At 27.7% G+C, this 13455-nt stretch overlaps 1 protein-coding gene across 1 annotated transcript in view; it reads left to right on the top strand.

Annotated features, from left to right (window-relative positions):
• Positions 1-13455, top strand: part of LOC111620118 (nesprin-1-like) — a 307506-nt gene that overhangs the window by 188513 nt on the left and 105538 nt on the right. Inside the window, exons 75-85 of the mRNA XM_023361978.1 lie at positions 48-196; positions 1320-1472; positions 1564-1728; positions 1868-2038; positions 2347-2520; positions 2606-2734; positions 3597-3761; positions 10259-10588; positions 11308-12579; positions 12749-12901; positions 13037-13201. Coding sequence (XP_023217746.1) covers positions 48-196; positions 1320-1472; positions 1564-1728; positions 1868-2038; positions 2347-2520; positions 2606-2734; positions 3597-3761; positions 10259-10588; positions 11308-12579; positions 12749-12901; positions 13037-13201 — 3026 coding nt within the window. The remainder of the gene's footprint in view (positions 1-47; positions 197-1319; positions 1473-1563; positions 1729-1867; positions 2039-2346; positions 2521-2605; positions 2735-3596; positions 3762-10258; positions 10589-11307; positions 12580-12748; positions 12902-13036; positions 13202-13455) is intronic.

A 13455-nucleotide genomic window follows, 5' to 3' on the forward strand; every position in this document is an offset into this window, starting at 1 on the left:
ATGCTGTCTGAAGTTATAACGTTATTGTTAATTGTGACAAATTACAGATAATATCTGTGTTCAGTTGAAAGAATTTAAAGACGAATATGAACGAGTAAGTGAATGGTTACAATTAATGGATGGAGAAGTTAAAGCCCAGAGGGCAACTTTAAAAGCAACATTGGAAGAAAAGGAATCTTCATCAAAATATTGTAAAGTAAGTTATAATATAACTTATTTATATTTTTAACGTTTTCATCATCGAAAGATAAATTATTTTTAAAACAAAAGATTTTTAATTTGAAACTACTCTTATAATAAATAATAACTTATTGTATACAATAAAATCATTTCATCCATTTTATATATACATGGTTTGATATTTGCAACTCCTTTTGTAATACAGTATTCACATTAATAAATATTATAAAAATAAACTATGATATAGTAGTAATAATTAAATTTAGATATCTGGCATCTGAGATAATATACATTGTCATACCAATGGATATTATCTCAGATGCCAGATATCTAAATTTATAAAAATAAACTATGATATAGTAGTAATAATTAAATTTAGATATCTGGCATCTGAGATAATATACATTGTCATACCAATGGACCAAACTTGGAGTGACGTAGAGACCAAATGTGCAAGTGATAATTAGAATAAGATTGCATAGTATGAAACTTTCAAACAGTCTTATTTCAATAAATGAAATCTTTGATTTCTTAAAATATGGTGTTTTTCCTTTAATTATATAAAGCTGATAGTTCTTAAATCAGTTTTGAAGGATTTATTATATGTAAAAGATTATAATATTTTAATAATTGTAATAAAAAGTGTTTCAAATTTGAAATTTAAAATCATGTACAGAAAATTATATTTCTTTTTATTTTGGTTTTTCTAAAATATCAAAAATTTATCTTAAGAAAGACTGCAGTATGAATACAAAAGTATTTTTATTTAAATATTGAAAGTTACTCCAATACTTAGTTCTTAAAATATATTTTTTTTAACTTAAATTAAGGCATTAGACTTAGAATATTAAATAATAATTATGAATTTTTAGTCTATACAGATTTATGAAGTTTGTTAAACCAACTTGAAAGTCACGAATTGACAATCTTTTCTATTATTATGCACACAAAATTATACTAAAACTACTATTACTAATACTAATATTTATGAATATTTTTATTATATGCATTAATTCTCTTAATTTTTTTTCTCTTATTTTTTACAATATTCTAAAATTATTATTTCTTTGCATTAAAATTTCATGATGAACTCAAAACACATTTTTTTTCAAAATATCTGGTTTTATTTTTTATTGCAGGGATTGCTGGAAGAATTAGAAAAAGGAAAAGAATCAGTTGAGAAATTAACAATTTTGTCACAGGGATTGTTGACTTCACATCTTGATACGTATATTAGAAATCAGCTTACAATAATAAATTCTCGCTATCAGGTTATTTTGAATCTAGCAAAGGTAAAAATGTAGTCAGAATAAATATTTTATAAAGTTATAAAAAATTTTAATAATTTTTAAAAGTTATTAATTTTATAAATCATTTTGAAAGGATGTTGCAAACAAGATTGAACAGAATTATGAACAACATAAAAATTACAAACAAAAATTAAACGAAAGTCAAACATGGATTAATAAAGTTAAGGAGACGTTAAATATAATTGGTAAACCAAAAGGAACGAGAGAAGAAATTGAAGAACAGCTCATAAAAATCCAAGTAAGATTTATTAATTTATAAAAAAAAATATACATATTAATTTTTCATGCTATCAATTATAATTTCTATTTTATACTTACTTGATTACTAAAATTAAATTTTGTTTCAAATTCAATTTTTTAATAAATTTTCTCTTCAGGAAATTATTAGAAGACAAGAAGAGGGTCAAGCTCTAGTTCATGCAACATTAGGAAATGGTGATAAAACACTGCGTTCGACACATCCTTCTGGAAAAGAAGTAATTACAACAGAAATGCAAGAACTACAATCTCAGTGGGATCAATTAGTATTAGCTATCTCTGAAGCAAAAGTAATTAATTTATTAATTTTATTTAATTACATTTGATTTAATTTAATTCATCAATTCATTTAGTAGTAATATTCAAAAATTTGAAAATTAATTAATTTTCAGTTTTTTGATTTTTATCTATTTTCAGATAAGTTTTTATTTTTAATAACAGCCATTAAATATCAGTTTAATTTACATTCTAATTTAACTTTCTAAAGCAAAAATGGTACAAATAATTTGTTTTTTTAAGACAATTTCTGTTCACTCATTAATTTGATGATCAATGAATTTTTTTTGTTAATATAAGCCTTTAATTTTTAAACTTTAAGGTTTCGCTAGAAACTGCTTTGCTTCAATGGGCTGATTATCGTTCATCGGAAGCACGATTGGTTCAATGGATAGATGAACACGATCAAAAATTAGAACGAATTAAAAAGATTCAAGTTTCACCAACATTTAAAGAAAATGCCACACAAAGAAGAGCAAAGTTACGAAAAACAAATGTAAATTCACTTTTTACAAATTTAATTATATCCATAAGAATTATTTACATGAAGTAATTAACTATGTTTAATTTCTTTTCATCAGAGCCTTGTTGCAGATATTGAATCATTCGAACCTATGATTCAATCGATGAGTACAAAAGCTGAACAACTTCAACAAACTCCTTCCAGCAGTATTACTGATAAATACAAAACATTAGCCAAATCTGCAAAGGTTACTTTATTATTTTTCTTTCATACATTAACTAAATATTTATATATGAAAATTATAAAAGTATAATTTATACAAACTTTTTACTTTGTATAAAAAATAAATGTGTACAAAATTTAGAAAAGATTTCCATTCTTTTTTAATGTTATGTGCTCGTTGTTTCCTTTTTTCTGTTGAAAAGTATAATGATAATGTTTATTAAAAGCATATTTATTTTAAATAGATGACTTTTTTTATACAAAATGTGTGGATTCTTCATGGTAATCAAAGTTAATTTATGAATCTTTCAGAAAGACTATTGGATAATTTATGCCTTGTTTCATATCTTCTTAACTCATCCTCTTCAGATACTTTCCAGCTTTTGCAAAAATATTGTTCAAACTATCATTCAGTTTCTGCTCTAGAGAACTCATGTTTGTTATTTCCAGATCATACATCTTTTTCGTCTTTTGTTAACTAGAACGACTGCTCACGATTCACTTAGCATTTTAAACTGATTATGCATTTTTTGTAGATATTTTTGTTTGTTTTCAACTAAAAATTCTTTTAAGAATTATTTTAAAATGTAAATAGCAATCCTTTTCAAAATCAGCTTTATCATCTCCAAACTTAATAAAAAATATATATAATAACAATAAAATTTTCATTTATTTTAAAATAGATTTAATATTTAAAATTTGATATGAAAGAGCATCAGTTTATGTTTAAACAGAATAAGAAAATTATAAAACTCTATTGTATAATTATCGTAATTTTTGTTTTTTATTTTAAAGTATTATTATAGAGTAAAATCATATTTGAACATTTTATAAATTTATACATGCCATTTTTTAATTAAATAACAATAATGATTTTATTATACTAGGATTATCTGGACCAACAAAAATCACAAATGGATAACTTCCAAAAGTTTATGGATATTTGTAATGAATTTAATCGTTGGTTGAATACTGCCAAGGAAAAATATAGCAAGTGTGCTCAACCATCTGGGGATAGAGATGCTCTTAAAAGTAAAACTAAATTAATTAAGGTAAATCATTTTTATTTAATATATTTTAATTCAAAAGCTATATTTCACTGTTTTTCTTATAAACTCTATCTTCAAAATTTGTTAATAAATTATATATTTGTTGCATATCATATATTACTACATACATATTACTACATATATTACTACATACAGTGGTACCTCAGGATACGAAATTAATCCGTTCCGAAACTGAGATCGTATCATGAAAATGTTGTAAGGTGGATCATCTTTTCCCATATGATTACATGTAAAACCAAATAATTCGTTCCAACGCGAAAAACATACTCAAATTAAAGCCAAGTAATACATTAAAAAAATAACAGTAGTAAGAAAAACAAATGAAAAATGCGAACTAATGTAACGTCGTATGGTGAGTTTTTGTTCGTATCGTGGAGCAAAAATATGTTCGAATTTCATGTCGTATCCTGAAAATTTTGTATGCTGGGGCGTTCGTAACCTGAGGTACCACTGTATAATGATTAACAATAAGTTGTGAAGTATCAAACTATATTATATTATCAATATCAAATTGTAAATTTTTAGCATGGAATATGCATCCAATATCTTATAAGTAAGTTTTTAATTATCTTGAATAGAGAATAGAAATAAAAAATGTTAGAAAATACATTTTAAGAACATATACTAAAATAATCATGAATTATCATAATTATTTTAGTGTATTCATGATTATTTTTAGAGCAGAAGAAAAGGTTTTGTCATGTCTTAATGCTATTTTAGTGCAAAATAATTACATAACTAACTCTAGAACAGCAAATTTAAAAAACAATTACATATTAACATGAAAAGAGCTTACAATATTATTCACAATAATTGTCTCATAAAATTATAGACTTTTATGTCTACTCATAGAGTGCTAGAAATATTTTCACACCTATTCAAGTTTATCTTCACCAGTTTCATATAAATTTAAAATCTTCTGTATTCTCAGATCACTTTCTTTCTAATATTGATTTCAATAAAATAAAAAGTAATCTTCTAAAGATAAATTGAGGAAATGAAAGGAATGATTTAGTTTATCAACTTTATATTTTGTTAAATATTTCTTAATCATCACTTCAGAATGAGATTACATACTGTTGTGCAGCTGGAATCAATTCTGAAATCTGATAAATGCATAAGCAATAGCGAATATTATTACATTTTATGTATTTGTTTTGTAATTCATAGATTTTGAGTTGATCTTTTATTCAACTTGCAGTAAATCTTAATAATTACTTTTTGTTTCATACTACCAAGAATAACAATAAGTTGTACAATATAACAGAAATAACAGTCTTGTTTAATGTTTTGTATTATAGTTTGATTAGTTGTTATGGATGAGACTACTCTTGTTTTTATACGCTTTTATATACTTTAAAATGATTCAGATTTGGAACTTAACACTGTATGCAAAGAATGCAAAAGTAAAGAGAGAAAACAGAGCAAATGAGATGAGTGAAACAAATTTTATTTGCACTGCAAGTGTGATTTCAAGTTGTAGTTTTTCACTTTTACCAATAGATTGTGTTTTGAAAAATTCTATATATATTGCAGTTGCCACATTAATATTCTTCTTTTTGTTTACTGTGTTTGCTTATTGAAATTAAATTATATATCTGTATTATTTTCAATATAGATATTTTTAATTATTGGGTACCATATTTTTCCTGCTGTGATTTGAGAACTCTAGCTGAGGTAAAAACATTGCTTTCATTGGCTCGTGCTTCCCAATGAACTATAACTGTCACATACTCCTGTTGGCTAACATGAAAATTTTTAACTTGCTTTATGAGATTAAGTATGCTTACATTCCATTGATAGCTCTCTTCACTTTGTCCAGTGTAAATCACTCTTTATTTGACAAATCTTGTGAAAGACTTCAGAAAAGATTGATACATTTATTTTAATCCTTCACAACATATATGTAATCATGCATTGATATAATGGGAACAGACTTTCATAATTATTTTATTCTTCATTTTGTGGAATTTTATTAGGATTTAAACTACTATAATTAGCTCAAAATATACCTTAATCCAGTAACAAAAAAACAAATTCATGAATTGTTACTACTTATCCACTGGTATATGATTTAAGAATTTAATGATTATATACACAGATAGCACTGGAAATAATTTTATAATGAAAGAAAATGTTTGTGGAGTGTAGAGGACGAACAATATAATACAAAGTCGTATAAAAATAAAAATTTTTATTAAGGTTGTTTTTTCACTTGGTCCTATGTACACTTGGTTCTTTATGATCCCAAACTATGTAGTTCCTATATATCTAATACAGTTCGATATATCCTTTACATAAACAAAGGCGGGAGACACGTGTTCATGACAAACAAAAGGTTTAACTTGAAATATATTTCCTTAACATTATGATTAACTTAACCTATCTTAACCTAACTTATATACTAAATAAGAATGAAAGAGAAGAAATATGAAGGAATAAGAAAAGTATAAGAAAAAGGTTGGTGGGGCACCCAGGTCTCCGATATCCTCGACGTTGGGACTTGCGCTCAGTTTGCTGTCTTCCCAGTTCCTATCTGTATCAGCTATTAAAATTTCAAGGAATTTTCAAAGCCCTCGAACTTAGCGTCAGTCCAGTTCATTTGTTTTCAGATGACCTTGAGTCCGTTCCTTGTCTTACTCGGCAACAACTTCAACCTCTTTTTTTCTTTCCGTCTGCTCTCCTCGTACGCTACCTCTGGAATGTCCATTTCTCATTTCCTGACGCCCCCGGGGCTTTTTTGTTTTCCTTTGTTTCCCCTCTTTGTTCCTGGGCAAAGGTTGCCCCCACCCGTAGAGAAAGAGTAAATGAGAAAGTTCTAGAAACAGTAACGTGAAAGACAAAGGATTTAGATTAATATAAAACTTATATTTAACCTCTATGTACACAGGCATGGCGTACCGCCACAATGTTAATTTTTTTCCCATTAAAAAAATATTCTCAATAAATTTTTTTATAAACATCAATTTAACTTTTTTAGTTTTTTATTTATAATTATTTGTAAATAAATCTGATTTCTTCTACTTACACTAATATAGCATGCTATTTTATGATCATAAAATAATCTCTTTTAATGGCATGTACAGTATTATTATTTGAATAGTACATAGGATCATACAGTGTTTATTTTTATAAACACCATGGTTGCAAATACAAATGTACATATCTTTATAGTTTAATTCTAAAATCAATATATGCTTAAATCTGTTAAAGCTAGAAAATGCACTATAAAGTCAAAACATTATGAGTATCTGACTTTTGCTTTTGGGACATTCAGTCAGGAACACTGCAAGCAAGTTTGCAATTGGTCATTGAATGTGGGCATGGAAACAAGGGGTACCAAAAGATCTTTAAGTACCCAATTTGAATTATAAAATGACAAAAAACGGAACAAGCATTTTTTCTTCCTGGACATCCAGTGAAAAAGTGCTCCTCAAGATTTTGCCCTCAGGGCTTTTTATTTTCTATTGTCTGATTGGTTAGTTACCCATACCTGATGGGAAAGGGTTGGATAGGAACATTCCAGAACTCAGAAGAACAAAGGAACAAAGAGACAGGGAAGAAATCAAGAAGAAATAAAAATATACACAAAAATGAAATATGTATAATCTATGGCATACTCAGGGCCAGATCATCGCATAGACAAATGAGACAAATGTCTAGTGCCCGGCTTTTAGAAGGGCCCTGTCAAACTGTCTATTTTGAAAAGATTTGTAAATAAGATAGTTTACTTTTCTGTTGGACAACAGTATATAATAAACAAATAAACAAAAATATATTGCTTTTTATATGGTTATTGTGAATTCTAAAATCCTAAAGAAAATGTACGTTGGTTGTTCAAAAAGTTCCCGAACTTTTTGAATAGCGTGCCTCCAGTTGGTTATTTTTTAATTCACTTGGAGGTGTTGTGTCCGTGGAAACCTCCTGAGTAACTTCCTTCAACCCGTTTGTTGATATCTTGTTTTGGTGATTAGTTATGGCCGTTTATGTGAAATGGTGTTTGTGGGGTTTGGCGAAAAATCGGATCTGTGGAAATCAGCTCTTTGAAAGAACAGTGTTGTTTTTTGAAATTCTGTGTGAAACTCTGAAAATTTTTCACGGAAACTTCCCGCGGGTGGGTGAAACAGCCCCCACCCCAAAAAGCTTGACAAGTTCGCTCAAATGTTAAGGTGATGTTGACTGTTTTTTTTCGATGCAAAGGGGGTTGTGCATCATGAATACCTACCTACAGGCCAGACAGTCAACACGGAGTATTATCTGGTGTTATGAATTGCCTAAGGACAAAATCAGGTGAAAACAGCCCGAACTTTGGAGGAGCAGCAAGTGGTTCTTTCACCACAATAACACGCCGGCTCATTTGTCCCTCAGAACACATGAGTTTTTGGCCAAAAACAAGACCGCTGTGCTTCCCCACCCACCCTACTTACCTGACCTGGTCTCATGCGACTTTTTCCTGTTCTCCAACAAACTAAAAAACATGCTCAAAGGAAAAAGATTTGCCACCATTCCAGAGATAGAAAAAAAAAAAGGAGGAGGAGTTTATGAGCATTACGGAAAAAGTGTTCCAGGACTGTTTCAAAAAGTGGAAGTATATATGCTGTGGAGGAAACTACTTTGAAGGGGATCCCAACAAATAAATTGTATGTGAAGTATTTTTTTTTTTTTGTAATAAATAAAGTTCAGGAACTTTTTGAACAACCCTTATATTCTTATGTTTCTTCTTATTGAAAGTAAAACTCCCAATAATTTAGAATATTCTTTATAGCAATAAAAATAATATTAACTATATGTATTCTTAAATCCTGTGAATTATTGTTAAATAATTTTGCTTTTATGTTTTATAAAGTAGCTGTCCATATGCAATTTAATAGAAATAATAGTAACAAGATTTATTAATTGAAAGAGCCGGGAGAGGACCCGGAAGAAGAAAATGTCTAGGGTCCCAAAGTGGATTAATCCGGCTCTGGGCATACTGCCACAATAGTATATAACAATTGTTGCCAGATGTTCATACCATCCAAACTCAATTTAAAGGAGTTTTTATAGTATAGAAATTAGTCCAAATTCAAAGTGTATTTGGACTAATTTTAAGAGACAAAAATTGAACTCACATGGGCATGAAATACCCTAGCAGTGGCATTGCATTCAGTAGAGGAATACATTTTAAGTTTTACTTTCCTAGCTCTGTTATGCATAATAGAGGAAAAGTATGGCAATTGGTCAAAAAATGACCCCTCCCCAAGACTTTTACATCTTTGGACTTGAGGCCTTGAAACATCAAGAAATGCAAAAAATTTGGGGGGTTTTTCTGTATGTATGGATGTTAGTGTGTGTGGGTCATGACTTTATTTACCCTCTTTTAAACTTAATAACTCTTGTGCTTTTTGTCAAAAGTTTCCAAAATTTTGCAAGAAGGTTTGTGTATTAGGGAGATTGATGCTATTAAATTTTGGTGATTAATGGTTGACAGGATGGGGAGATAGAGGGGGTTTGTGTGTTGTATCTCGAGTAGAATCTGACTTAATGATGATTTTACTACTTATTAGCATTTACAATTTTTTTATAAACCTTATCTCTAACTGAAAATTGAGCTTTTTGTCGTTTTATAATTAATAATATATGAATATTTTATTTAAACTTTTTAACAGATGGCACCACACACAATTTTAACTTATCAAACATCTTTACCTACCTGATATGATTAAAGCTATCCATCTACCAAAGCCGTATATTATCGGGCTAGAAACGGCTATAATACTAATAATTTAATAGACAATTTGGCATTAGAGTTAGGCGTTAGGTGCTATCTCTTGATAAATTTAATAATTATAAATTAATTAAATAATTTAAATAATAATTTAGAATTACTGGAAGAAAAGAATCGGCCCAAAGCAGGACTCTAACTTACAACTCCTGCTTACTGTGCAGATGCATTGCCGATTATGCTACCTGGACCTTCGGTCTGATCTCCTCTTCCAGCATATATAAGCTAATGATATAACCATTAACAGTTATTACAATGCGTAATTGGCAATGCATCTGCACAGTAAGCAGGAGTTGCGGGTTTGAGTCCTGCTTCAGGCTGATTCTTTTCTTCCAGTAATTCTAAATTATTATTTAAATTATTTAATTAATTTATAATTATTAAATTTATCAAGAGATGGCACCTAACGCCTAACTCTAATGCCAAATTGTCTATTAAATTATTAGTATTATAGCCGTTTCTAGCCTGATAATATACGGCTTTGGTAGATGGACAATTTTAGCTTTATTAGTGGGAAAGTTAAGTAACTCATTGCTGGATTTTTTCAAATGGTTTATCAAAATAATGTAATTTATTATTTAACAATTACAAAATAAATTTAATTTCTTCTTATCATAATTGTTTAGCAATTTATTTAGTAATTTTAGTTTATCAAATTTATTTGTCATATTATAATTTATTCTGTTATTGATAATTTTTTATTAATTTTTATTAGTCATTACAATCAGATTTAGATGAAGGTTTGGATAAATTAAGGCAAATTACTAGATATGGTGAAATAGCAAAAGGAAGTTTTGTTGAAGAATCAGAAAAGGCAATGATAGATGAAGAAATGGCCAAATTGCAAGAAGAATATGAAGAATTCAAGGAAAATGTTAATAATATCAAATCTGCCTTAGATGTGAGTGCAGCAAAATGGAATGAATATGATGAACAATTTTCAAAATGCTCAGGTCTTCTGGATGAAATGGAAGCTAAAGTTCAGTCCTGTCGAATACTTCAAGCAGATCTGAATGGAAAACGAACAAAATTAGAAGAATTTCAGGTAAGAATTGTATATCATTTTTAGTATAATATATGGCATTTTATGATATTTATTAGAAAATTAATAAATTTTGCAAACATAAGCATTTTTTATTAGCATACATTCAGCTGGCATTCTTACATTTTACAAACTATTTTGGAAATATAAAAAAAATAAAAGTAAGAACTATTTCTCAATGAAGAAATGCATATAAATGACTTTAAAAATTAGTATGTTTAATAAATTTAACATTTTTTTGGAACTATAATGCTTATGTATTTAAAACATCCGTGCAACACTGTTTTGTATGGATACCAAAAAGCCTTTAATAAAAATGTTTTTAGTTCCAGTTGAGCCATCTTCAGTTTTTGTATTATATTAATTTATTGATTTGAATAATAATTATCATAAATTAATTGTCAAGTATTTTTGATGTGCATCACTGATATTGCAAAATTATGACAAAATTTGATGATTTTAACATTTATACTGTCAAATTGATATCAAAGATTTGAATTAATTTGTCATAAATTTAACTATCAGATCATTAACAAAATAAATAAAACAAGAAAGGATGCATAAATATATTATGTATATGATTATAATCAAGATATCGTCTTATATCATTTTTTTATTTTTTCTACTTGTCAGATGACATGTTGAGACGTGACTATACATTAAAAATAAATTTAAACCTTAAAATGTTTTGGAAATGTATTAATATAATTGTATCTTTTTAGGGCCATTTACAAACAATTTTTGATTGGCAAGGAGAATTTGACATTCTAAATATTAAAGCACAAATGCTATTAGAGACATATTCAGATTCAAGTATTTCAAATGCATTTACTCAACTTTCTGCAAGATATAATGCTCTGCTTTCTGTGGCCAAAGAAACAATGCATCGTTTAGAACAACACTTCCAAGAACATCAGCAACAGCAGTGTATGCTTGGTGAATGCGTCAAAATAATAGAATCATCTCGTGAACGACTGAATGAATGCAAGCTTTCTGAAGATATCGATGATTTGAATGCTAAACTTAATACTATAAAAACTCTTGCTGGAAATATGGAGCAAGTCCAAAATAAAGTGAGATATACTCTTGAACTAACAGATAAAGTTATACTTAATACTGATTCATCCGGAGTAATCAATATAAAAGAAGATGCAGAAAAACTTAAAAATGATTTTGATACTTTAGTTCAAGATATATCAAACATTAGATCACAGATAACAAATAAGATAAGTGAATTAGGTGAATTTTATAAAATATTAAAACAATTTCAAGCATGGATGCAAGAAATTGAAGATGAAATCAATACATGCAATAAAAAAGAAACTTCTGTTTTACCAGAAAAGAAACTGCTATTAGAAAAATATCGAAATATCATGAAAGATATGGAAAATCACGAAAAATCATATCTTCGTCTTGAATCAGATTTCAAAGAAGGTATCCACAAAAATCCTGAAATAATTGATTTAACTCAAAAATATAATGATTTGTTAAATACCGTAAAAGGTAAAATTGTATCTCTTGAAGAAGAAGTTAAAAAATGTGAACAATATAAAGTTTCTCAGGCAGAAGCAGAAAATTGGTTGCGAGATACTAAATTAAAATTACAGAAATGTAGCGAATGTGTAGGAGAAAAACAAATTGTACAAAGCAGATTGAATGAGTATAACAAAATTGAAAAAACTCTTTCAGCTGGACATGGTCTTGTTCAGAAAGCTTTAAGTTTAGGAAATGAAATTAAAGGCGTGATATCTGGACAAGGTGAAGAACAACTGTCTCAAGAACTTGAACAGTTGAACTTGTTATGGGAGAAAGTACAGTCTCTTTCTAAAGAAGTAGCAAAATTGTTAGACAATTGTTTACATTGCTGGACAGAATTTGAAGCAGTATATTGTAAAATGCAAGAATGGCTTTCTAGATTTGAAATGATTGTCAAGAAGGCACTTGACTCACCACCCACTCAAGGCGAAGAATTTAAACACCTTGAAAACCTACAAGTAAGTAATATGATAATTATGTATTTATAATTAAGAACTATTGCTTAAAATCAGTTTGTTAACTTATTAAAGTTTAATGCAAATAAATATGAAATTTATTTTTCTACCTTAAATAATTTAAAATATATCCAAAATTCAATTATTTTTTAAGTAATAAATTTTTACACAGTCGTTATTGGAAGAAGCGAATACAAATAAATCGAAAATGGAAGAAGTTAATGAACTCTGTGAAACTCTCATAGAAGTAACTTCATATACGGCAGTGCGTGATAAAACTATAAATCTTTCCAATCGATATTCTTTGATTGTAACAAATTTGAATGTAAGTTTAACTTTACTATTATAGTAAATTAGATTTTTAAAAATTTTCAAGATCTGTATTATAAAAGTATTTTTAAACTGAAATTTATTTGTTGAATTTTTATAATTAACTATTTAATATTATTTATATTTTTAGGAAGCATTATCAAAATTGCAAAAAGTATTAAGCAATCAAAATGAATTTACTAAAGCAAAGGAAGAATATATGCAATGGTTTGAACCAAATAAGGTTAGATGGGAACAAAACAAAGATCATAAAGTGGACCAGACTAAACTTACTGAAAGGCTTCAAATTCTTAAGGTTTTAAAACTTTTGTTAATTCTTTGATAAAATTTATTTGTTATAGTTTATCCTTTCATGAAAACATATCTATTTTTATTTTATGTATCAAAAAAATTATATAATTCCTTTAATATATGATAACTTTTTATGTTTTAATTTATATAAAAGAAAATTTAAATTAATAAAAAGTATTATTCTGGAAATAATCAAATCATTTATTAGTGATAAGATAAGAAACTTGTTATAAGGGGAAAGATTCATAGTACAGTACA

The sequence above is a fragment of the Centruroides sculpturatus genome, unplaced genomic scaffold (genome assembly GCF_000671375.1).
Source record: "Centruroides sculpturatus isolate CEXI.00-Female unplaced genomic scaffold, Cexi_2.0 scaffold109, whole genome shotgun sequence".
NCBI lineage: Eukaryota > Metazoa > Arthropoda > Arachnida > Scorpiones > Buthidae > Centruroides > Centruroides sculpturatus.